General features: G+C 31.3%; 1 protein-coding gene across 1 annotated transcript in view; it reads left to right on the top strand.

Moving 5' to 3' along the window:
* The first annotated feature begins 1,284 nt into the window (after positions 1 to 1,284).
* The window catches only part of LOC111715709 (glutamate [NMDA] receptor subunit 1), a 47,635-nt gene continuing 21,397 nt past the window's right edge, over positions 1,285 to 27,522 (top strand). The window contains exons 1-18 of the mRNA XM_023491074.1: positions 1,285 to 1,374; positions 1,780 to 1,854; positions 3,942 to 4,005; positions 9,905 to 10,016; positions 10,207 to 10,261; positions 12,461 to 12,526; positions 12,683 to 12,717; positions 14,477 to 14,561; positions 18,613 to 18,701; positions 19,423 to 19,500; positions 20,097 to 20,121; positions 20,177 to 20,181; positions 20,880 to 20,942; positions 22,062 to 22,116; positions 22,518 to 22,589; positions 24,703 to 24,764; positions 26,222 to 26,311; positions 26,703 to 26,779. Coding sequence (XP_023346842.1) covers positions 1,285 to 1,374; positions 1,780 to 1,854; positions 3,942 to 4,005; positions 9,905 to 10,016; positions 10,207 to 10,261; positions 12,461 to 12,526; positions 12,683 to 12,717; positions 14,477 to 14,561; positions 18,613 to 18,701; positions 19,423 to 19,500; positions 20,097 to 20,121; positions 20,177 to 20,181; positions 20,880 to 20,942; positions 22,062 to 22,116; positions 22,518 to 22,589; positions 24,703 to 24,764; positions 26,222 to 26,311; positions 26,703 to 26,779 — 1,198 coding nt within the window. The remainder of the gene's footprint in view (positions 1,375 to 1,779; positions 1,855 to 3,941; positions 4,006 to 9,904; positions 10,017 to 10,206; positions 10,262 to 12,460; positions 12,527 to 12,682; positions 12,718 to 14,476; positions 14,562 to 18,612; positions 18,702 to 19,422; positions 19,501 to 20,096; positions 20,122 to 20,176; positions 20,182 to 20,879; positions 20,943 to 22,061; positions 22,117 to 22,517; positions 22,590 to 24,702; positions 24,765 to 26,221; positions 26,312 to 26,702; positions 26,780 to 27,522) is intronic.

Raw genomic sequence — 27,522 nt, 5'->3', positions numbered from 1 at the left:
GAATAAAGGGTGATTTCTTATTAGAGAACGGTTTTTGCCCCCCCCCCCCCTCCCTCCTATCAATTTTGTACATGCATCTTATATTGAACACATGGAAAAAGTTGATCATGTGGCCGCAGCGCCCGGCCCTCTAGCCTGTCCTAGCCGCAGCGCTCGGCCCCCCTAGCCTGTTCTAGCCGCAGCGCCCGGCCCCCTAGCCAGTCCTAGCCGCAGCGTCCGGCCCCCTAGCCTGTCCCAGTCGCAGCGCTCCGCCCCCTAGCCTGTCCTAGCCGCAGCGCTTGGCCCCAGAATGTATCATAACATGCCCTTAACCGAATCCTAAATATATCCTAATTTTATTGAAAATTGTTGAAATTGAAGGTCTGTCCTGGTCGCAGCGCTCGCCCCCTAGCCGCAGTGCTCGGCCCAGAAATTACCCTAACCCTAAACCCTGGTCCAAAAATAGTTTACTAGGAGGACCCGAATAAAGCACTCAAACATATTTTTTATGAACTTTTCCGGTTTACCGCAAGCAAATCAAAACCATTGTTTTAAAAAAATTTTGAAAAAAGGGGAATTTTATCAAAATAGACAATAAAAAAGCAATCAACATTTTTTTTAATCTTTCTGGTTTACCAAAAGCAAATTAAAACTATTTTTTTTTATTTTGAAAAAAAACTCATTTTATCAAATTACACAATAAAAAAGCCCTTACGTTTAGATTTTCATAGTGGATTGAAAACTCAAAATTTACAGTGTAAATACCATACCAAACTATAGTTTATAACTAAGCAAACTCATAGAAGCTACACACATGCACTTTTTATTCTTTCATAATTTTCTTTCTCATCATATTTATGAGTTACTAGCTTGGGAACCAAGCTTTGTCTGAGATTACCCTGTAAAAGTCGACTAACCAATTTAGAACTTATAAACTATTTTTTGAAAAAACGTTATTAAACATTTCTCTGGTTCTATCAAGTGTCTTTATTATATACGGTTATCATAAGGTATTGTATATATAGATTTATAATTCGGTGTGAATAGATGGATATACTTAGGTATTTATGTTTGGTTATTGATAACTTTATTTATATGAATATATATAGGTGTACGTATTTATAGATAGGTGTACGTTTAGATCTGTTTAGATATGTATGAATGGATATAGATACAGGGTGTCCCACGAAACATGACAGTATGCAGGACGACTTAAATGTCGTCTTGATTTTTGATATAATTTGCTGCGTTTATTTGTCAACCTGATATGTATATATGGATATGGATATGTTTAGATATGTATATATGGATACCCTCGGAAAACTAAAATGGAAAAAGGTTGGAGCACTGACTGAAGATGGACAGAAGTATTCGGATTATATCTCAGACATGCAGGTATACCTTTTAACAACCCTCATCATCCGGATCCGGATCTAAGGGGCACAAATATAACAAAAATGTTTTTAAAAATTTCTCTAAAACCAGATGAAAAAATGAGAGATTGTTGAAAATTTTGTTAACTCTAAACGGTTCATCAAGTTTTAGCCTAAAAATAAACGAAAAGAAGAAGTAGGGCAGTTTTATTATTTTTTTGGTTAAAAATCTGTTAGTTTTAAAGAAATGTTCATGACCTGGACCCTTCACCCTTCTCCTTCACACTTTATTAATGATTTGAGAAGTTGTAAAAAATTCCTTTATTCAAGTTAATAATTTAAATAAAATGAAGAACTGTAAAGAGTTTTGTAAATCCTAGGATCATAATTAGGATTTGTCCCTTCAATTTCTATGTTTTTGTTCTAGGATGATTTCCAGAAGAAAGGAATTAATTTCGTGATAAACCGGAAGTTCCCCCGGGATGTTACAAACATGGAGATGGTAGGAAAATATTATTATTCATTGCAAGCTACACAGTTATGAAAATAAGTCACAAACTATTGAAACCTGGCCGACTAGGTTTCAGGTTTCCTTTATTGACGGATTTCCATCTTTTTTATCCAACATTTTTTATTTTCAAAATTGCTAAAATTATAATATAATTTTTGTTGTCCTTATCATAATTTATCACAATTAGAATAATTATTAATATTACTTAATTTATACTTATTATATCATTAACTTGAATATGATTATTGTTACCATTAGCTGTTGTGTTTACTATTTATATATATTTAAAGTACTTCTATATTTACAGTTATTTTTTTAATGAATTTTTAATGAATGATTATACAAACACCAGGATTTTTATCCATATCATGTACAGAGGGATTAGTAAAGTACAAAGAAAGTATATATATAGATATATTAATAAAAACCTGAACACAAGGTTACTCATAAAGATGCATAAAGTAAATATATAGATATATTAATAAAAACCTGAATAGAGGGTTACTCACAAAGATGTATAAAGTAAATATATATAGATATATTAATAAAAACCTGAATTCAGGGTTACTCACAAAGATATATAAAGTAAATATATAGATATATTAATAAAAACCTGAATACACGGTTACTCACAAAGATGCATAAAGTTAATATATAGATATATTAATAAAAACTTGAATACAGAGTTACTCACAAGGATGAATAAACTTAATATATAGATATAATAGATAGGATGAGACTTCTTTTCTTAGATTAATGATGATAATAATAATAACAAATTTACCGAAATTTAACCCTATCCCGGTTGGGCTTTTTTGATCGATATAGCCCCCCCCCCCCATGAATAAGATCTCAATCTTCAATGGATATGGTATTAGGGAGGTTTTAAAAAAATTTAAAAAGTACGTCAGAGAAATGTTTTTAAATATTTATCTTTATCTTTGACAAATATTTACATACGACACTTATTTTTAAATCTCTTTTTAAAGGGCCTTTCAAATAAGAAAATTTGAGTTCTTAAGCTCAAATAATAACAAAGTTCTGGAATATTTTACATTTATTTTGAAACACCGACCTCTGCGCCACAAACTGCCTGAGGGAGAGCACCAGGAGGATTTTAAAGATCAATCTTACGCTCTTACTTAGCAACCGTACACCGTACAAACGTCTTATAAAGGTCTCAAATGATTTCTTTAAAATGTTTCTAATACTGCGCTCTCAGCTCTACTACCATGTCTAGTCCACACTGAACTAACCACAGAGAGAAGCATCCTGTCTCTTTTATTTGATTTGAAACGCGTTTTTGTCTGTATCTCAACAATCTTTAAACTTTTAGATTTGTTCATTTTATATATTTTTATTCAAAATATATATACCAAAAAAAGTTATTTTAGAAAAAAGGCTATAAAGTTATGTATTAAGGGTCAAATTGTGATCGGAAGTCACAGCTTTCTGAAATATTGACAGAACCGTTAAATCCACGTGAGCCAGACACTTCCTTTAAGTCGCATACGTTGTGAGTAACCTCGTATAATTCAAGGCAATTTCACACACAACCGGTGCCATTTGAATATCCGAGCTGGGTCAACCTTTGCTGTCCTAGTTAGGACTGTACCGCCAATTTACAATTACTAAAGCGGCTGAGCTGTGTGATTTTCTTATACCTACTATACCTACTATATCAAGACAATTGTTTTAACTGTTATTTTCGTTCTCTCATGATTGATATATATTAGAATGTTATGGGATTAATATATTTATATTCACAATGGTATTCTAAGTAACAATGATATCTTCGTTTACTGTCTTAAATGAGATCAATTCTGTTAATTTCTCTCCTTGTCTCCTCTACATAAATTTGCGAGCAGCTATTTAAAAAACCACAATTAAAAATTACCATTATATTCCTGGTGTCACATATTCTGAATATTTCTAAAAAAGTCGATAAATAGAATAATTTATGTAAGTACAGATTACAGGAAGAGTACGCGTAAACATCTAAATCTTTTCGTGCATTTCCGTTGAAAACTGTTTTTTTTTCTGTCATAAAATTAAACTAATATTTGTTGTATGTTTAGTATTTAACTGATCTGAAGGAGAGAGGAGCTAAAGTTATAATTGGAGATTTTTATGTTTCTTCAGGTTGGTTTGTTTTTTAAACTCTGTAAAAACATTCAAAAGTTTGGATTTCATTTAAAACACAAACCTTGCTTCTTTAAAAAGTACATGGTTGTTTGACTTATCCACAGACTAGATATACACAGACTGATCATAAGCTCTCACTGGATAGGTTAAGCAGGACTTAATTGTCCAGACATGAAGATATTTATTGATGACCAAGGTTATATACGTACAGATCTATACAAGAAGGAAAACAAGAAGAATAACTATCTTCTTCCTTCCAGCTGTCATCCTAACCATATAACTAAGAATATACCGTTCTCACTTTTTGTTTATTTTAGTTGCTGTGTTTGTATTTTTTATTTTTATTTTTTGCTTATATCTGTTATATTATAGGACAAACTCCTGATGATGCCAAAGTTTTTGGCGAAATATATTGAGAAGAAAATGATATAATTCTAGTGCTAGAGAGTAGGGTTGGGATTTGTTTAAAAACGATCTAAAGTAAAGATTGTCCAGACACGACAATGAAAATGCGTTTTAAAACTTTTTTTTATTAAACACGTTTTTTTTCATTTTGAAAATCTGTCATTCTTATATTCATGAACCGATTATTCCTTCCTCCCAAGGAATTTGAGGCTCAGCGAGCCATAAACTCCATTATCTATAATTTATCTTGAGCCAAGTTCCAATCTTGTCGAGATTAACTAGTTTATTCGTTCTACACTAATCCTTTTTATGTTGACAATATAGACATTATAGAATCCCATTCCCCAGACTGTATTCTCGAATCTTTATCATTATATTATCATCAGTTACAACGAGACCCTTTAAACTATGGAATATAGGGAGATGACTGTTCACTGTGAGCTTGTTAAAACGTGTTTTGTCGACTGTACACTGGGTAGTCAAGACTGGACAGTACGACTTAATGTAAATACGTTGTACTGGCTCGGATCATGTTACTTTAAAGTTTTAGAATCAAGTTTTAGAATCAAGTTTTAGAATCAAGTTTTAGAATTAAGTTTTAGAATCAATTTTTAAAATCAAGTTATAGAATCAAGTTTTAGAATAAAGGGATCCAATTGTTAAGTAAATCAGTAATTAGTAAAACAGTAAATCAACACTGAGTTTTAAAAATAGACACAGATTGATGACCGGATTTTTAGGATCCCGGCCGATAACGAGAGGTAAAGTCGAAAATTAAAACTTTAACCAACATTTTATTTACCACGACAAAGACAATAATTCCAAATTTAAAACTATTTTCTGAAATCAAAATTATAAGAGGAGTTCTTTTTATGAAAAAAAACTCTTGACCGTTTTCAAGACAATGGCAGGCATTTTCGAACGCATCTTGAATTTGAATCATGTCGCGTTTCCGAGACAACCCGCCTTTGAGTATTTTTGAGTATAATCCACAATTTAAAACAAAACTCACTTTCATACCTTACAAAATAAATCACTGAAAGAAAAAATTATCTTATAAAAACTACATTAACTGCTAATTAACATCTTGTTTTGTTACTTAAGTGCGTAAATGCTTGAAAACTTACATTGATTTGAATTCAAGTAATTGTCTCAAAACTAGGATATGTTCCGAAAACGCCACATGAACTGAAAGGCGGTAATTTTTTCAAACTAGGAAATAAAAATATGCATTTTGATCCTGAGAACTGCAAATTAAAAATTGGAAGTGAGATACTAGAAAGAATCGGAACTGACTGTACAAATAAATATTTCAAATTTGTTGGACTCAAAATTGATGAATTTTTAAATTGGGACTATCAAATTGAACATGTTTCCAATAAGATTGCTAGCTCAATTTTTGCTCTGAATCAGATTAAAAACATTTTACCGTTAAACATTCGTCTACTAGTCTATAATGCACTTGTAAGGCCACATATTGAGTATGGAATTATAACATGGGGGGGCGTAAAAAATGCTAAACTACAGAAAATCAAGTCTTTGCAAAAAAGGGCAATTAGAGCAGTAAATAATAGTTCATTTAAGGCACATTCAGATCCAATATTTTTCAGATTAGAACTCCTAAATCTTGATGATACATATAAACTAGGTGTTCTATCTTTTATGCATAAATACTTTTATGAAAACCTTCCAGCTTCCTTCCAGAATATGTTTAATTCTTTAGCTGAACCAAATAGAACAAAATCATATAAACTTGAACGAGTTCTCTTTAAAACCCTAAAATGTTTTCCCTCTGCCTTATTTCCAAAAATATGGAATTCGATTGAATTAGAGCTTAAAGAAACTAAATCTGCAAAATCGTTTAAAAGAAAAGTCGCCAAGATCTATTTAGATAGTTATGCAAATTATATCTGAAAAAAAAAAACTGTGTATCATGTGGATAAACTTAGTCTTTACTATCTTCTTCACCCTCTAGTTCATAAACATGATTCTAATAACTTATGTTACCCTCTGTTCCAACCCTTACGCTGAGTATCCTCCCTTTTCTTTATACTCCCTCACCTCCTCCTTACCTTTTACCTGATTTATTATCATTCTTATGTTTAAAATGTACAATGTACATTGTTTTTATCTGTAATTCTCATTCGTTTATAGTGGGCCAACCAATTAAAACAACCTACTCTGACTTTAAGCAATTGATGTTTATTTATATGTTAATATTAATTATTAACATTAACATTTTTATGTTAATATTAACATTAATTAAATTTATTAAATCTTCAATGGTCTCATATAGAGCCTCTAATGGTTAGGCGGGTCCAAACTACATAGTAAATTGTGATTTTTTATTTGTATTATCTCGTGCTTTGTAGTTGAATAAAAATATGAAATATGAAGAATCATCAAAAACTAATTCTCACACCTTATTATTGGTTTAAAGTTGGCATTTCTTGTTTCAATAATTAGCTTTTGCCATTTTCAATAAATGTATGGTGTAATTTTTGGGGCTAATTTTTTGTAATTTTATTTTTCTTGAGTAAACTTTCTTATTTTAATATTAACAATCACGCATAGTTTGGGTTATACAATTTTTTTTTATTTCGTGAGAACTAGCAAATTATAAGTATAAATTTTACTTTATAGCAAAGAACGTTATACCATCTTTTGGTTTTGAGTAAAAAAATTTTAGGAATTATATTTTGTCCCACTTTTTTAATGACCCTCAAATCTATTTATATATCTATTCTTATATCATAACTTTTAAAAAAAACTGTTTGCTATGTTTGCATCTTTACCAAGTTCTATTGTTAAATAAGTATTTGATGAGAATATTAGTATTCTGTATATAATATCAAATAACGCTCACCAATGTCAGTCTGTGTGTGTTGTGGTGAATATTATTACTTGTAAATAATACAAACAAAACAAATATAATAAAAATATCGGTAATGGGGTACTATATGGCTACTAAGACACACTACTTGGGGACGCCGACTAGAGAGGGAGTGGGGGGGGGTTGACTCCGGGGGATCAGCTGATTTGTAGAGGGGGGGGGGGCGATTCCTCCGAGTAGACTACACGGAGGTAGTCAAACGCGGGAAAACAACTAATATGGACATGAAGATGATTATGGAAATGGGGGACCAGGAAATAGTCCAGTGGTTGCAGAATGAAGGATTATTAAAACAGCTTTTAATACATTTTTTTAACGTTAATATTTTTATTTATATTTAAAGTACATAGAGAGAAAGAGAGAGAAACAGAAAAATAGATAGACAGAGAGATAGCAAGTTAAAAAATTGTTTTATATGTGTACCGTGTATCATGTATGTGTATTCTGTAACCCCAATAAGCTGATCTCTCCCCCCTCCTATCCCCTCCTATAGTCAGCAGATCTAACCCTGCTCCAAATTAGGTAGCCATATAGTACCCCATTACCAAAATATCTAATAATACAGAAAATACAATAGATAAAGAGTGCATTTTATATTGTCCTTTTTGTTAATATTTAAACCAGGACGAGCGTATGAGGGGGCTTTTACAACTTTGTATAATGGGCGGAATTTTGGTAACTAATAATTTGGTAACTAACATTTTGGTAAATAACAATTTGGTAACTAATAATTTGGTTACTAACAATTTGGTAACTAACATTAATTTTGATAACTAATAATTTGTTAACTAACATTTTGGTAAATAACAATTTGGTAACTAATAATTTGGTAACTAACAATTTGGCAACTAACAATTTAGTAACTTGACAATTTAATAATTTTAATTTTGATAACTAATAATTTGTTAACTAACATTTTGGTAAATAACAATTTGGTAACTAATAATTTGGTAACTAACAATTTGGCAACTAACAATTTAGTAACTTGACAATTTAATAATTGACAATTTGGAAACTAATAATTTGGTGACCTCACAATTTGGTAACTTGACATTTTGATTAGGTTTGGTTAAGACGATTTCTGGGCCGAGTGCTGCGGCTAGGACAGGCTAGGGGGCCGAACACTGCGGCACTATTTACAAACTAATAGATTGATAGCCGATATGTGGGATTATGTTAAGTTAAGACAATTTCTGGGTAGAGCGTTGTGGTTAGGACAGGCTAGCAGGTCGAGTTTACAAATAGATTTCGTGGATTTGTCATGATAAACTTTTAAGAAATCCTGCATATTGTTATTTTCTCTCTATGTATTTAACAAATAAATGTTCTAACAATGATTTTGAAACATAAGTTTTAATTAAACAAATTGTTTGTCACCAAATTGTCGGTTACCAAATTGTCAGTTACCAAATTGTCGGTTACCAAATTGTGAGGTTACCAAAATTTCAGGTTTTTTAAGTTTTTAAGTTTTTAAATGTTTAAGTTTTTAAGAATCCAGGGGCAAAACATCACTTATATGCAGTTTAAACATATAAATAAAATATTCTTCTATCGTATGAAACTTCATAATTGATAATTACAAAAAGCAAGAATATAATTTTCATTTAAAACCGTGTGAGTAATTTTATTTGACACCACTAAATTTTTAGTATAGATCCTCTAACCAAGATCATATTATTTTTTTTTAACAATTTATTATTTTAATTTTTATAAATTGGGTTCAGTTTATTGGAAAGGAATTGAGTTTTTGACACAAACCCTTATTTTCGAATCCCTATATCTCTGCAACTTGGTAGTGTAGTCCATTTGATATTTCAATCTCAGATTATTTAATCTAACAGAATTCACAGTTTGAAATATCTAAGGTCTACTACATTAGGCTTTAAAGATATAGGGATTATAAAATCAGAATTTGTGGCAAAGACTCAACTCCTTTATTGTCATAACCACAGACTACACAGACTGCTCATACACTCTACCTGCATAGGCTAAGTAGGCCTATAGTTTCCCGGCACGCCATGCTAATGTTTTTTGACTGGCATCTTACGGCCACTCGTTGAATTCAGGGGTTAAGTTTTACAACTTTTAAAGAAATACTCCAATGTTAAACATAAGAATATTGTCTATTTTTAAAGATTTTGCATTTCCTATTCAAAGGATCCTTAAATATCCCTATATACAGATGTCTCCTGATTGGTCGTGTAAAGTACTTGTACATGCTGTGGAAAATATCGCATATTATAGGTATTAATCGATCTCTGTAACTCTCTTATCTCTCGTCATAACTGACGTCCTTCCCGTTTACAATTTGTAGAGTGTCGTTTGCAGAAACCGAAGAGCCAATCAGAAGCCGGGAAATTTTGGGCGCAACCAATTTGAAAACTCTTTGGGCAAAACTTAGCAGGGATATCCAAAAGAGAGAGAAAAGAGAAAATCAAAAGTGTCCAGACAGTGGATATCGAGATAAAGCAACACAAGAGTTTCCAGAGCTCAATATTAGCGTTCCTTTGAGTTTGCGGTTTTTAGACAATTTATATTTTTCTTAGTTCAATTAACCAAAACCAAAAATCTACATTAATATAATATTGCGTATTTCAGCTCGTCACGTGATGTGTGAAGCGTACAGAATGCAGATGACGCAGAAGGAAGGATATGTTTGGTTTCTCCCAGGCTGGTTTAAAGAGAGATGGTTTGATATTGATCTCCTCAGGTTAGCATTTCCACCACTCCCACTCCACTACTTTTTTATCTTTTTTGTTGTTTTTCCCACGTCTCTCTCCTTTTTACGTAACAACTATATTCATCAAAAATATTCAACATTACATAATATCAAATCTACAAAATAAAAATAAAGCAAAAATAATATGTATAATAGCTCTCAACAATAACATTTTCTGTAGACATCTTCGGAAAACTTTGTTGGATGAGGAAAATGAAAAGTCGAGAAAAACAAAGGTAAAAAAAAACAAAGAAAATCTTTTTATTTCTAGAAATGACGATTAAAGCTTAATTAATGAATGCAAGTGTGTCTGTATAAAGAATGAATATTTCTAGCATATTTCTACCCTAGGTTTTTATTACGAGAAAATCCCTGAGAACTTGCATCAGTCTCTAATTTTCTGATCCCTGTGTAATATTTCAATCTTTGATCTAGTCAGGTTGCAAAATTTAAATAATCGGTTCTTTAGGCCTTTTTTTAAATCCTCTATTTCTAAGACATGCAAAGATTTCTATATAATCGCTACACTAATAAAATCGTTCTTAAATTTAGCTCATGGAAGGGAAGATATTTGTTACAATGATTTGATGGGTTTGTCAAGGTTCTCGGACTTTCAAGTTTAAAAACATTTCTCAAAAATCTGAAATTTTTTTACTTTTTTAAAATATTTTATTCTTAACATTTGCTTTCCTAGCACGATGCCAAATTTTATTCCTGAGTGAAGAAATATGCAAAAACTAACCTTACCCCATCCTTTTTTGTTTTTTTTTAGTTCGCTCCGGGATAAAAAATAAGTTGACATAATTTATATGTTTAAAAACCTTAAACGAACCAAACTATGGCTCATCCCATCATTAAGTTTAGCCTGTGGATAAATTTGAAAACAAATTGATGAGTGGTAATCAAACATCGTTGACCCAAAGGTTAGCATATAAGCTTATGGAGTACCTATCTACCAATCCACGTTTAATTTTTCAAAATCCAAAAATATCTAAATATTTACAGTTTACACCCACAAAAATGTCTGAACCTCTAGGAAGATCATTAAAAAATAACATACACGTCCCACATAAAAATAAACTTAGTTCAAAGTTTAAATGATTTATTTCTTACTTTCTAAGTGTCTTGAATATTTTACAATTCATTTTTATTTCTATTTTCTCCCTCTAATAGTTTTATTCTTTAGTTGGAAATTTAGAACCCAAAGGTTTGGTATTAGCTAACGGGAAATTTGATGAAAAACGCTTTCAGGGTGCTTCGTGCCCATCTTCTATTGAAATTTTAAGCATACATTTATATACATTGTAAAACAAAAACCAAAAAAGTTTGCAGATTTTATAAAAAAAAATTATGAAAATTGATCTTTGTTGGAGGCTAATTTTAAAAAATGTTATCATTCACAAACCTTCATGTGAGGTCCCACACAAAATTTGGGATCGTTCGGTTCAGCCGTTTTGACGTTCATTGGATGCAAACGAACAGACAGACACCCATATACAGTTTGTTTGTCCGATCATGACTCGGATACCTGGACCGATTTGGCTTAAATATTGTTTTGGGAATTCGGGAGACCTGCACGGGAATGTTCTTAGCTTGGTTTCAATATTCTAAGCTGAGTAGGTCGACTTTGATTGCGAAAATTTGTTTTCTGGTAAAATCGTTCAAGTGCGGGTAAACGGCGGGAGTAACCTTGGCAATGCTGGGTTCCCAAGCTAGTATATTTGTTAAGATGGATAAAATTTTATTTTTTTTAAGTTTTCAATTTTATATTTTTATTTTTTATTTTAAAATATATTTTTTATTTTAGGATGACGACAGGAAACTTAAGCTTTAACGTTTATCAAACTCTTTGTTTGTTTTTTTCTATGATGAAATCAAAATTCCAGAGTCAAGAGTTTTAAAAATAATATTTAAATATGTTAAGTTTTGTAATTTTAGTTTTTCGAAAATTTTGGCCAAAATTTTAAAACATTTTCTTGTCTTTGAACGAATATTAAGCTGTGGTGTACAGTGGGCGGAAATTCGGAACAGATCGCTACTTCAGTTGGAACGAAGATATCAGAGTTGGCCATCTTCCTAACTGTACAACAACAGGAATCCATACCATACCATACCATACCGTCCATACCATACCATACCATACCATACATACCATACTATTCCATACCATACCATACCATACCATACCATACCATACCATACCATACCATACCATACCATACCATACCATACCATACCATATCATATCATACCATACCATACCAAACCATACCTTACCATACCATACCATACCATACCATACCATACCATACCATACCATATCATATCATACCATACCATACCAAACCATACCATACCATACCATACCATACCATACCATACCATACCATACCATACCATACCATACAGCGATTTTTCTAGACGGCTCATTTCAGGTGGAGAAGGTAGAAGAATTTGAACCTGGGCAAGAATCTTACTCATCCACCATTGCAAATCTGAAGGTTAGACAGATGATAGATAGATAGATAGAAAAATAGATAGAAAAATAGATAGAAAAATAGATAGATAGATAGATAGATAGATAGATAGATAGATAGATAGATAGAAAGATTTAGAATTGTAGTTTTTTATTTTATATTTAATTAAACTTTTTTTAGGATTGTCAGGCTAGGGTCTACTTCCTCTATGCTACGTAAGTTAAAAATTATCTCTATGCAAAAATCAGTGACACAAAATCAATTGTAAAAAAAGTGTACGTAGTTAAAAAGTGTATACTCATTAAATTTTGTTCAAGATTTTTTTAATAAACTATTGGTGAGCACTTTTAACTTACAAAAGCAATCAATAATGATTTTTATATTTTGAGTTATAAACAGGTGGTTATAAAGTAGATAAATTCAAACTGAAATCACATTAATCTCGCAGCTGTCAATCACGTGGCACAAGATGTCGTCAGAGTTGGGTCGAAGATTGGGTCTTAAATTCGGGTTTAAGGAATAACGACTCGAGCCGAAGTTTTTAAATCGTGGGCTCTGATCATAAAGCAATTGGTCTTAGGGAAATTTAATTCAGGGTGTCACAATAAGCAATAACAATGTTTATTAAGTAACGACTAAAATAACTTTTTGTTGAGATTTAGCATTGTAATAACTACATTCAAAAGTTGTGTCAACATTTTGTCTGCTAGAGTACAGTTTATGTAAACGGAGAAGCATTGATGTCTAATATTTCTGATTTATGAATATTTTATTGATTGATTATACTGGAAGATTCTCATTTTACTACATTACATGATTACAATCAAGGTTGTAATGCAAGGAAAGTTAATTGCTGTCACGTATACTCTGCGTATATATTGAAACCAGTTCTCTCTGGGCGGAATTTTTAAACAAGAATAGATGCATCAGTCTTTGTTTAGTATCCGAGAAGGTTAAAAGCATTAAATTTTGATAATTTTGATAATGCACATAATAGTTTCCTATGACCAGAATATTTCATTGATTTTTTTTATTTAAAAGATGGATCCCATGTCAGGCTTCGACATCCGTCTTGCGTTTACATTACCGCCCAGATACAGTACACTGCAGTACAAAAAATGAAATGAAATAACTTTCCTTACATTATATCCTTGATTACAATGCAATACAATCAAAACACAAACAAATAAAGTATAAACTTTAGTAGACAAAACAGTTCACGAATTTCGTCTTATGATGCTCTAAACCCCACAGAGTAAAAAGTAAGGTGTTAATTCCACATTTTTTGAAAATATATTTCGGTCTGGGTTAACCCTCTTCAGTTCTAACGATATAATTAACAATCAAAGTCAATATTAAAATATGTTAAAAAATCAAAGGAAAATAAACAAAAAACTTTTTTTTTTAAATGGTTTTCAAATGAAAAAAAGAGGAAAAAACTCAGATTATGACATGTAAAATTATTTTGTAAATATTCACTTTTTAAAGAAAAATATAACAATTATTCCTATATTTTTTGGAGACACCAGCTGTACCTTTTTTAAAACACAGCAATAGTTGACCATCCCTGTTGTTGGGGTGGGGTTAAATAGACCAATTGATGCATATGGTCCGAACCGGTACAAGCATTGCACTGGTACATGTCATACTATAACAGTCAGAAAACTCTGGAATAGGAAGTCGACTTTTAGACTCAAGTTATGACTTTAAATATTCCAACTAACACGAGGCACAGCAATTGTGAAGTGTAAACAGAACAATTTCACTTAATAAGTGATATAATAACTTACTAGTAAAGCTATATACTTTGTAACAACATCAAAAGCACTTCAATATTGCTTAAATGTCGTCTTTCTTTTCTACAGTTTTCTGGTTATCACTGTAGTATACTCGTACTGTTTATGCGGGCACTGATGCTGGCAAACAAAGGTGAGTTGACCGTTTCGAGCTGTCTTCTATAAACTCACTGTTTAGGAAACAAGACGCAGAAAAGATATTTGCTGACGCTGCAGAACAAAATATGACGGGGACGGGATATGCGTGGATAGTTACAGAGCAGGTACAGTACAGTACAGTACAGTACAGTACAGTACAGTACAGTACAGTACAGTACAGTACAGTACAGTACAGTACAGTACAGTACAGTACAGTACAGTACAGTACAGTACAGTACAGTACAGTACTATAAAATGTTGCAAAATATTTTCAAAATTATTAATTTTACGATAAACTATAAAATTATATTACAAGAAATAAATCCGTCAATGTTATTGTTGGGACATGGCAAATTTTTGTAAAACTTCACGCCTTGGCTTAGCTTTCGAAAATATTTATACTTATTAAACAATTCTGAAATTTATTTGTCTAAATTTTCAAAGTTGCTTTTAGCTTTTGTTATGAAAAACGTGTATGTCAAATCGAAAAAAAGCGTTGCGTCAAAAATCAAAATGCACAAAAGTTCATAAAAAAAATTTTAATATTTTTTTTAGAGCCTACTACCTCACTAATACATAGTACACTTATGTAAGGTTTAGAATCTTCAAATTTATATTTTCAACAATGAAATATTCAGAGGGGGTTTATTAAATCTGTCATCTTCAAGAAAAACTTCAATTTTTTTAAATATTCAAAATATTCAATTTTAAATATTATGAAATATCAACTATATATGAATGCGTCCAAAAATAATTGATGACTATTGGTTGTATAATATCTGAATGATTTGTTTGGAATTAAATTGATTTTTTTCGATTCGAGTTGACTATTGCAACTTTCTGATTTTGTATGGACGCTACGTTCTTCGGTATGAGTCGTTTTTTAGCAATTTTCTCCTTTTAGACGCAACAGATAGAAATACTATTAGGAGCGATCAAAAGCACTTATTTTTCGCCGTAAGCCTATACGATACCCCATTTAATTTTTCGCGAACACTCCCTTTAAGTTTTAAGAAAAATATATTGAAGTGAACTGAAAAGGAATTTTATTGTAATTTCAAGCCACCCTTTGTCTTTTAAATCACAACAATACAATGAACCTTTATCTGAAGCCGAATTTTAAAAATTTGAGCCGCGGCTCAAATATGGTTGGTTTCACTTAAAATTGTATTCAATTTTTTAAGATTTAAGCCGGCGCTCAATTGAAACCATTTTTATGAGGATTTGAAATGTTTGTGCGAACCCCAAGGAGTTTTAGTAACTGGATATAAAAACTCTAATATCTTAGCCTTTGTTACACCTAGGGTGCCCATGAGCTCTCCAAAACAATTTCAGCCGACTTGGTCCAGCCGTTTGGCTAGCTATGTTAACATTACAAGGTTACATACAAAGGATGAGACTGTAAAGACGACTTTAAACTCTTAAAATATGACGATTTCTAGGTTGAATTAAATCTCCTGAAGTCATGAAAATAAGGAAACAGACAATTTAAATTCCGTACAGTCGTCTCTGAAGTCTCATCCTTTCTGGGTAACCCTGTATAAATGAGTGAAGAGCTTTATTACATAGATTAAATATTGAAACCTTCAAATGTAAAAACTTAAAATGAATGTTGTCTTTCTTATCTCTGTTTTTTATTATCTATAAATGTGTTTACAATGTCTCTTAAATTCCCTAGAGCAAAACTGAACTAAACATCAATTTGTGAAAGTCCAGTTCGGTTTCTAGGACTAGTTCTAGGACATGTTTTACTGCGCAGTGCGCACAAAAAGAATTTACTTTTATCTTATTAAATGTGCATAAAAACGGAAACAATTATATTAAAAATTGATTCTTTTTTATTTTATTAATTTTAAGTTATATAACAGGATTTTATATTATTTGATATCTTCAGAATCATATTGTTTTTTAGATTTGACCGAATTTTCATTGGTTTACTTTTACCAAAGACATATTTTAAAGATATATAGCTTTTATAAGTTGTATTACCTTAAGAAGAATAAATATTTAGTATCTATAAATCTATTTATGTATATTAAGATGATATTTAGTATCTATAAATATACTTAAGTATATAAAGATGATATTTATTATCTATATATCTATTTATGTTTATGAGGATGATATTTAGTATCTAATTATCTATTTATGTATATAAAGATGATATTTAGTATCTATATATCTATTTATGTATATAAAGATTATATTTAGTATCTATAAATCTATTTAAGTATATAAAGATTATATCTAGTATCTCTAAATCTATTTAAGTTCATAATGATGATATTTAGTATCTATAAATCTATTTATGTATATAAAGATGATATTTAAGATCTATACATCTATTTATGTATATATAGATGATATTTAGTATCTATATATCTATTTATGTATATAAAGATGATGTCTAGTATCTCTATATATCTTTATATTTATGTATATAAAGATGATATTTGGTATCTATGAATCTATTTATGTATATAAAGATATTTAGTATCTATAAATCTATTTATGTATATAAAGATGATATTTTGTATCTATATATCTATTTATGTATATACAGATGATATTTAGTATCCATAAATCTTTTTATGCATATAGAGATGATATTTAGAGTCTATATATCTATATATTTATGTATATAGAGATGATATTCAGTATCTATATATATCTTTATATTTATTTATATAAAATTGTAATCCCAATATGTTTTTCTGCTTATTGGATGCCCGATCATAGCTGAATAATCCCTTGACCTATTTGTCTCAAATTTTGATTGTTTTATTGAGGAACTCGGGAGAACCATTGGAATGTTCAGAGCTCATTTTTGATAATCTAAGTAGATTGGGTCCACGTTTATAGGGAAAGATAGCCAAAATCATAATAGAAGTCCAAGCGCGGGTAAACGGTGGGAGTAACTAGGAGTGCCCTGGGCAACGCTGGGTTCCCAAGCTAGTCTTTTATAAAAATGTTGTGAATTGTATGCATAATGCACTGAATTGTAAAAGTTCTAAAATATTGATAAAGTTTCCAATTATAAAGTTTTTGCCGGGACAGAATAATAATTCTGTTTCCTACAGTCAAAAATATATAAACATACTGGAGATTAGAGTTGGAAATATATAAACATACTGGAGATTAGAGTTGGAAATGGATGTAAAGAATTAATCTCATTCCAGTCTTGCAGGAACTCAAGACAATCTCTTATTGGATAAATCTGGGAAATTTTGACCAATAACGGAGCGATTAACTTCTTCCCATGGAGAAAGAGAATGAGTTTAACTTTACTTTTGATCATTTAAAAGTTTAAACTCCATAATCAATCATGTGTTTAGGCTTCAAATGTATATCTATTGCGGCTCTAAATAGATATATTTATTTAGGCTTTAAATATAAATTTATTTAAATTCGATAAACAGATATATTTAGGCTTTAAATCTAAATACATACTTTCCTTGTCTTTCTGTTTGTTTGTGTGGGTGTCTGTTTGTTTGTGTCCAATAAACTTCAAAACGGCTGAACTGATCAGGCCCAAATTTTATGTGGGACCTTGCAATACCCCAGGTTTATGGATGATAAAATTTTTAAATATTAATGCCTCTAACAACATTTTTTTTTGGAAAATTTAGAAAATGCTCGAAATTTTGTTTGTTTTGTTTTACAATGTTAATAAAGAGTACATATGTTCACAATTGAAATAGACGATGGTCTTGAAGCGCCCTAAAAGCTTAGTAGATATATGTATATAGACTCTAATAAATATATATTTAGGCTCTAAAAAAATATACATATATATAAGGCTCCTAAATATACATATTTATCTCTGAATCAATTTATATATTATTATATATATATATTTATATATATACATTAAAACAAGATGCTTCTAGTAAATGTAGTGTGATAAAGTATGGTTTTTTTTAACATCATGCTTGTTTTATTGTTTGTATCTATATGTAACATTAATTTGAAAATTAATTTAACATCTCGTGAAAATCCGCGAAACATCTGTGAAAAATTCTCAAAACCATTCATACTGATGATTGCATAAAAGCATGAAACAATTTGTTTATGAATAAAATGTTATAAGAAGATTGTTGTTTTTCAACTGATATATATATGTAATAATAATAAATGTGAAGTTAAAAACTGAAATTTATATATATATATATTTAGGCTCTAAAATCCAAGAATATACCGAATGGAACCCTGGGTCTGGTATTAACCCGGAGCCAGGACGAGAAAGCACATATCCACGATGCTCTGTGAGTATTTGTTTGTATTTGTACTCCCCAGGGGGTGGAAACGTCATGTGTGTGTGTCTGTACCAAAAGAGTGTGTGTAAGGTTACCGTACCGGTCTGCAAAGCTGTGCGACTGGCTTTCTCATGCCAGACCAGCGCCATTTCCTTTCCCTTTATTCCTATTCCTGGTACTCCCCTGTTCAATCTGATCCTGCCAGGCTACATTTGTTACATAAAACGTGCTGGGTCGACTGTTCACCTTGTAGTCCAAACGGGAGAGTACGCATGAAGGCATATATACAGTACTTACTGTACCGTCTTTTAGATTGGTTATGAGTCGAATGACCAACAAAATTTCTAACTGCAAACATTTATTTAGAATATTAGAACTTTTTGATAAAAAAATTAGATCTAAGTCATGTCCGCCGAAATATTTTTGAGATATCTCAACTTTCTGTTCTAAAATTTTAATGAATGGATTGCATTTTCGAAAATTTGAATATTTTTTAATCAAAATCAAAATTGGTTTGCGATTGCGAATAAAGATTTTGAGCAACAAATCAAATGAGTAATAAGTATTAAAAAGTATCATTCAAAAGACGTTGATAAAAGTCTCTGCTTTTTACAATCAAATGTAAACTTGTACATTACCGTACGTTTTATTAGTTCTAAATCTAAAAAACAAAACTTATATATTCCAAATTCTAAAATTAAAATCCAAAAATGTATTTTGAAAAATTTAGACACATACTTGCTCGAGCACTGGCTAAATTATATGAAGAAGAGGAAGATGTGGAAGAGGCTCCCAGTAACTGCAACAGGTTAGAAAACAAGGATCAAAATTTCAAAATAGGTTAGAAAACAAGGATCAAAATTTCAAAATAGGTTAGAAAACAAGGATCAAAATTTCAAAATAGGTTAGAAAAAAAGATCCAAATTTAGAAAAAGATCAAATTTTTATAAAAAAAGATCAAAATTTTAAAGAAAAAGGAACAAATGTTATAGAAAATAAGGATCAAACTTTCAAAATCAAAAATATTTTTTCTTCAGTTTTTTCCAAGTTTAGGCACTTCTCAGATGGTTTTTTTTTATTAATGGCTATATTTTGTGTGATCTAAAATTGGGATTATAAGCGAAATTTTTATGTAAATTTCCATTTAAAAAGGGACATCCCCGATTTACAACAGTACCACTAATACCCTTGACTGATCATCGAGGACAGAGAACTCAGTGTTTACTTATTAACTCAACGCGGATGAAGTCACATTTAGTCCTTTAAAATCTAGAATATTTAATTTCGGTTCTATTTGTTTAGTTCCGGTTCTATTTTTTAAGTTCCGGTTCTATTGTGTTTAGTTCCGGTTCTATTTCTTTGGTTCCGATTCTATTGTGTTTAGCTCCAGTTCTATTTGTTCAGTTCCGGTTCTATTTGTTTAGATCCGGTTCTATATGTTTAGTTCCGGTTCTATATGTTTAATTCCGGTTCTATTTGTTTAGTTCCGGTTCTATATGTTTAGTTCCGGTTCTATTGGTTTAGTTCCGGTTCTATATGTTTAGTTCCGGTTCTATATGTTTAGTTCCAGTTCTATTTCTTTAGTTCCGGTTCTTTTGTGTTTAGCTCCAGTTCTATTTGTTTAGTTCCAGTTCTATTTCTTTAGTTCCGGTTCTTTTGTGTTTAGCTCCAGTTCTATTTGTTTAGTTCCGGTTCTATTGTGTTTAGCTCCAGTTCTATTTGTTTAGTTCCGGTTCTATTTGTTTAGATTCCGGTTCTTTTGTGTTTAGCTCCAGTTCTATTTGTTTAGTTCCGGTTCTATTGTGTTTAGCTCCAGTTCTATTTGTTTAGTTCCGGTTCTATTTGTTTAGATCCGGTTCTATATGTTTAGTTCCGGTTCTATATGTTTAGTTCCGGTTCTAAATGTTCAGTTCCGGTTCTCTATGTTTAGTTCCGGTTCTATTGGTTTAGTTCCGGTTCTATATGTTTAGTTCTGGTTCTATATGTTTATTTCCAGTTCTATTTATTTAGTTCCGGTTCTATTGTGTTTAGCTCCAGTTCTATTTGTTTAATTCCGGTTCTATTTGTTTTGTTCCGGTTCTATTTTTTAAGTTCCGGTTTTTTTAAGTTCCGGTTCTATCTGTTTAGTTCCGGTTCTATATGTTTAGTTCCGGTTCTATATGTTTAGTTCCGGTTCTATACTTGAAGATGGGAGGTAAATATCAAAAACTTGAAGATGGGAGGTAAATATCAAAAACTTGAAGATGGGAGGTAAATATCAAAAACTTGAAGATGTGAGGTAAATATCAAACTTTATATTCTAAATTTAATTTTTTTTGGAAGTTTCATTCGTTAAACAGCTTCTTCTTTTATTTCTGTAAGTTTCATAAACTAATCAATAGAATAAATCTCTTCGCTCATGTATATATATTTATATACATGTTACCTACAGCTGGCCAAACGGCTGGACCAAACGGGCTGAATTTTTGTTAATGGAACCCATGGGTATTTTGGGGGTAACCAAGGCTATAAAAATGGGAAATTTTCCTTTCAAAATTCGATGTTTTTTATCAAAAATTTGATTTTTTCAATCCCCGGGCAACGCCGGGCACTTCAGTTAATAATTAATAAATAGTTACGCTAGTTTTTTTATGTATAAAAGGGCCAGAAAACGTTATAAAAGTAAATCTGCATTGTTTTAATATGATCAATTATTAATTCAAATTAAACGCTATATATTAGTTTGTTGGAATTAAACCGAAAAAAATGATAAGTCGTAAAAGTGTGGTTAGGGCAAAGGGGGGAGTGTACATCACTATTTTTAAGAATTTTCCACAAAAAAAGGTAAGTTAGTGTATCATGTATGTAGTATAAAGACTGGTATAAACCAATACATCGATAAATCATATTCCTTCTTCAGATTATACCAGCTCACAATAGAATACAAAACAAATCCCAATGCTTCCAATTATTGCCATAAACTAAGGAACTCCACAAAAAAAAACAAGTTAATTGGCTTCCTCCCTTCCCCTCTCCCCCAATTTCCTTAACATCTCCCCCATCACACGTCCCAACAACCTGAATCCTAAAGTTAGATTCAGTGGCGTATTCAGAAAATTTTTCCAGGGGGAGGGCTATAGATTTCGCTGATCAAGGGGGGGGGGGCTGAACACGCCTCTGGTTATATTCCATGTGTTTATTAATTAGTAATCATGGGTACCACTTACCTTAATAGGTGGAAGGGGTCGACTGAAATTACGGATAATTTATAGATCTTTGTGGAATCTTTCCACTTTTTTTGTCCTTTTATTAGATTTCATAAAATCTTCTCTTTAAATAAGTTTTTGATTGAAATTTAAATCACAATAAAATAAAATAAACTGTTTTCAGAACTGGTCGGGTCGTTTTTGATGCTATGGGAGACAGACTGTTCGCAGAGTATAAGGTAAAGATCATCATCATCATCATCATCATCATCATCATCATCATCATCATCATCATCATCATCATCATCATCATCATCATCATCATCATCATCATCATCATCATCATCATCATCATCATCATCATCATCATCATCATCATCATCATCATCATCATCATCATCATCATCATCATCATCATCATCATCATCATCATCATCATCATCATCATCATCATCATCATCATCATCATCATCATCATCATCATCATCATCATCATCATCATCATCATCATCATCATCATCATCATCATCATCATCATCATCATCATCATCATCATCATCATCATCNTATTATTATCATTATTATTATTACTATTATTATTATTATTATTTTCTTATTTCTAACTAATAAACTATACAAGGTGATGAATATCCAACCTAACGAAGCTGGAGAGAAAGAACTTGTGGCTGTTGGCAACTATTCATTTTCAAGGGTAATTTTATTCAATGTTAACATAACAGGGTGAAACGTTGATCTCCCCCTTATAATTCAAGGTCTGTGGGATTTTAAAGTTGAGAACAAAATCCTCCGAAGTTAATGAGTTAGTGCTTAAACTTTTAATAAAGAAAGGAAATACTAACCAAAAAAGATTGCGTTTGTTTTTTGGTTTTTTTGGATACATTTTCTCTTGCAGTCTCAAAATTTGGCATTACATAAGAAAAGCAAATGTTTAGGATATTTAAATCAAAAAACATCTGATTTTCTTTGTCCTAAAAACTTTTTTTTTTAAATTACAGATTTATGGAATAATTTCGATCAAAATTGTGAAGAGTTCAGCTTATCTTTGTTAACTTCAAAGTTAAAGTCCTAACCCGCATAGAACAAGCGACGCTGTTTTAGAGTCTGAAAACGACCCGCACGACCCCAAAAACGGGCGCCGGCCCGACTCTGTTTTAGTCTTGAAGACAGTCGTTTAATGGCTGATTTAGCAATTTCTTAAAGAACAAGTGTACACTTATATTAATTTAAAGAAACAGACAGTATAAACTTCGTACAGTCTTTTCTGAAGTATCATTCTTTGTGGGTAACCCTGTGATAAAAATCTTAGCACTATTAGGCACAAGCAAGCTTCAAACCAAGATGTCGCGTTAGCACGCAAAAATCGAGTACAAACGTTGGACTGGTACAATCGTCGGACTGGTACAAACGTCAGACTAGTACAAACGTCAGACAGGTACATGTATAAGGAAAAACGTCGGACTTTGGTTGAGTTTAAAAAAAATGCTATAAGAAATAAATAAAAAATTACTCACATATTGTGATAAAAATAAAAATAACTGAATAAAGTCTCGTCCTTTGAAGTTAGCCCTGTGTAAATCAACAGACCAAAAAGGAGTTTTAATATGCCTATATCTTAGCAACCCGATGTCGTATATCCTTAAATTTTTCAACCTATGAAATCTATAAGATCATTAACAGTTTAAGTTTGAAAGTATCAAAGGTTAATACCATTACCAGGTTGCAAAGATTTAAGGATGAGAATATTTGAGTTAGTGACAAGAACTCAGTAACTTTTGGTAAATTTTTATTAGACTGCAGTCGTAAAAAGGAAATAATAAAAAGGAAAAAAAATATCTTAAAATTCAAATATTTTTTTCTTCATTCCGAAGTTTGTACTGGTCTAACGTTTGTACTGGTCCGACGTTTGTACTGTCCGACGTTTGTACTGGTCTGACGTTTGTACCAGTCCGACATTTGTACTAGTCCGACGTTTGTACTGGTCTGACGTTTGGACTGGTCTAACGTTTTTACTAGTCCGTCGTTTGTACTGGTTCGACGTTTGTACTGGTCCGACGTTTGTACTAGTCCGTCGTTTGTACTGGTTCGACGTTTGTACTGGTCCAACGTTTGTACTGGTCCAACGTTTGTACTGGTCCAACGTTTGTACTGGTCCAACGTTTGTACTGGTACCGTTGCGATCTCTAAAAACTTTAAGAGTTGTCTTTATCTCAGTGAAAGATTGATTGAAATGTGTCATAAAGAAAATGGGAAATATTGCCTGTTTCTGAATTGAATCCAATATTATCGTTACCAATTTTACCTCTTTATTTTTCATCTGTAATGGTAAAATTGCATAGATTAATAAAAAATACAGATAGAACACTAGATATCGTCTTTTCAAGATTCAGGGTTATTGTGAACGAAAAACTCTTAAATCTTGAAAGGACAACAGCCAGAGTTCTATCTGTATTTTTATTAATCTATGCATTTACCATTATAGATAAAAAGAAAGAGGTATTGCACGAAATGTATAATCGGTATGTATGTCGGCTAGGTACTTCAATTGAACTAGCTATGGCATTATGTCTAATTATGTCATTGTAATGGGCATTATTAAGGACGAAAAACTTTTGTCGGGATTTTTTTTTCTATTTTGTTAGATATCAAAGTATTTTCAAATCGTGACACCGAAGATATTAAAGTGTAAAAAAAACTTAATTTAAATTGATTATCTAACTTTACCATTAACTTTTGGCATGTTATTGGTTAAATACTGAAGATTTTCGATTAATCTTTTCTTCTTCTTTAATATTTTACTTGTTCAGGAGACGACAGGGATGGTTTTGAGCATCGAGGATAGTCTGATTATCTGGCCTGGAGGAAATAGGTAAATTTCAATTTATTATTTATTAAAACTATACAGTGAGGACCAGAAAGCTATGGAATAGAAAGACAATATTAAAGGAAAAATTAACTGTATTTGACGTTGTTAACAAGCAAATAGTTGTACTGTTGTACGTAACTTTACAATTTAAGTTTCCAATGCACAATAGCTGTGTGTTCATTGAACCATTTAAAGTCATAACTTGAGTCTTAGAGTAGTCTTCCTATTCCAGAGTTTTCTGGTTCTCACTGTACCATTAAAGATACACAGAGATGATTTTGCTACCTTGTTTAAACAGTGTGAACCATAAAACTATGTAAAAGGAAAACGACAACTTTTTATTTTGAACATGAAACACGTCAATTGTGTAGTGTACAGTGTACACAGTTCCATAGTACTTTAAGTTTATTTTCAAACGTCTGAATACTGAATTTTATTCTGATTCAATTATTGCCAACGGTCTACTCATTTTTACGAATAATTCCTCTTTAAGAGACTGTACACTTAGTTTCAAGTGAACCTCCATTAAACGAATTTAATTCCTTTTAAGAGCCTGTAGACTTTATTTCAAGTAAACCTCCATTAAACGAATAGTTCCTTTTAAGAGACTGTAGACTTTATTTCAAGTAAACCTCCATTAAACGAATAGTTCCTTTTAAGAGACTGTAGACTTTATTTCAAGTAAACCTCCATTAAACGAATAGTTCCTTTTAAGCAACTGTAGACTTTATTTCAAGTGAACCTCCATTAAACAAATAATTCCTTTAAGCAACTGTAGACTTTTTTTTAAGTGAACCTCCATTAAACGATTGATTCCTTTATGCAACTGTAGACTTCATTTCAAGTAAACCTCCATTAAACGATAATTACTTTAAGCAACTGTAGACTTTATTTCAAGTAAACCTCCATTAAACGAATAATTCCTTTAGGCAACTGTAGACTTTATTTCAAGTAAACCTCCATTAATCGAATAATTCCTTCTAAGCAACTGTAGACTTTATTTCAAGTAAACCTCCATTAAACGAATAATTCCTTTAAGCAACTGTAGACTTTATTTCAAGTAAACCTCCATTAATCGAATGATTCCTTCTAAGCAACTGTAGACTTTATTTTAAGTGAACCTCCATTAATCGAATAATTCCTTTAAGAAACTCTAGGCCTTATTTAAAGTGGCCATCCATTAAAAGAATGGTATATTGGTTTCGCAAAGGTACCCTTACAAGAATAAATGTGATATCCATGTTTTTAAGTTAAAAAATTTGATATTTTTAATTTTGGTTTCTCAATAAGAGTGTTTGGAGGATTTCTCCGAAAGAAACGATGAAGAAATTGTCTAAAGTAAATACAAAGTAAAACGACGATATCTCCCACATTAAAAATTTGATAAGGTTACAGGGTATCTTTAGAAAAGGTTAACTTGAAATTATGACGACTTTCCCTTTAACAATCCACTATTTAAGGGACAAGCCAACAGGAGTGATGATACCAACTCATCTCAAGGTTCTAACAATTGTGGAGAGACCCTTTATTGAGCACATGAACAACACTAGGAACGTATTCTATACTTATATGCGCCATCTTAGTTTTACCAAATTTGCATGAATGCAATTCTTGAGTTTTTAACCAAGGCGCATTGTGCTGGACTTAATCTAAGTAAATGCTGAGATCAATTCCGGGTAAGAGTCCTTAATATAACCGTTCTTAACCGATTAAAAAAAATGAATTATACTTTTACACTTGCATCTGCAATGATGATGATAATAAAAAATTTGATAAGTTAAATTGGCATGTGCTCTGATAAATAGTTAAAAATGTTATTGGAATCATTTTCTTTGTTGCTTGTTTGCTTGTTTGCTTGTTCAAAAAATGTATGTTTCTTACAAATTCAAAATGGCGGTCACAGATGGGTTTTAATCAGCTGATTATGAATATGAATTGTAGTGGATGTGAACGAGAGGATGGTTGGTATCCGTGTCCAGAATATGTTTTCTCATCAAACTCTACACTTCTAACCACAAGTAAGTATCAACAGTCAGTAGTCAATACAATGTCAGCGATCTATGGCCGATCATGGAAACAAAATAATCGATCAGTATGATATTAGAAGAAGTTGCGCGGTGAGACGATTAAAGTGTTCGACTGCGAGTAATAGTAGATAATTTTCAGTTATTCGTATTTCAATTATTAGAGCTTTTTAAATTATTTATTTGTAACCAAGAAGAAAACGTGCATAAAAATATCTCGATATGCAATGTTTTGCTTCAAATTTTTCAAAATAAACATTTGGAAGATTTCATCTCTAGAGGTTTATGAATTTTCAGAATTCTGACTTGTTATTTAGATATGTTTTCACTAACGATTTTTGTTTGAAATCAAACAGAACATTTTACAAAATATTCAAAATTACAAGAAATTTTGAAGCTTTAGAAAACAAGAAATAAACTTTCCTAAATTGTAAATTGAATTATTTATTAACTGACAAGAAAGCACTGCGCCGGGAAAAAAGCTTCTTTGAAAAAAAATTGAATTGGTAAAAGTGCAATTTTTTACTCCTTTAATTACATTTTACAGAGAAGCAATAATTCAATGCGCTAAAAAATGTTATCTTAGAAATAGAAAGTTAAAAAATCTTTTTTTAAATAATGACATTTACAATTAACATTGGATACTAATACAGTTTAATTTTATATTCGAAATTTTTTTTAATCCATGACATTTACAAAATACATCAAATAGTGTATAGACAAAGGGACCGCCCCTT

The sequence above is a fragment of the Eurytemora carolleeae genome, unplaced genomic scaffold (genome assembly GCF_000591075.1).
Source record: "Eurytemora carolleeae unplaced genomic scaffold, Eaff_2.0 scaffold1270, whole genome shotgun sequence".
In the NCBI taxonomy this organism is placed as follows: Eukaryota; Metazoa; Arthropoda; class Copepoda; order Calanoida; family Temoridae; genus Eurytemora; species Eurytemora carolleeae.
The sequence above is the reverse complement of the archived record's forward strand: the minus strand, read 5'-3'. Positions and strand labels throughout refer to the sequence as shown.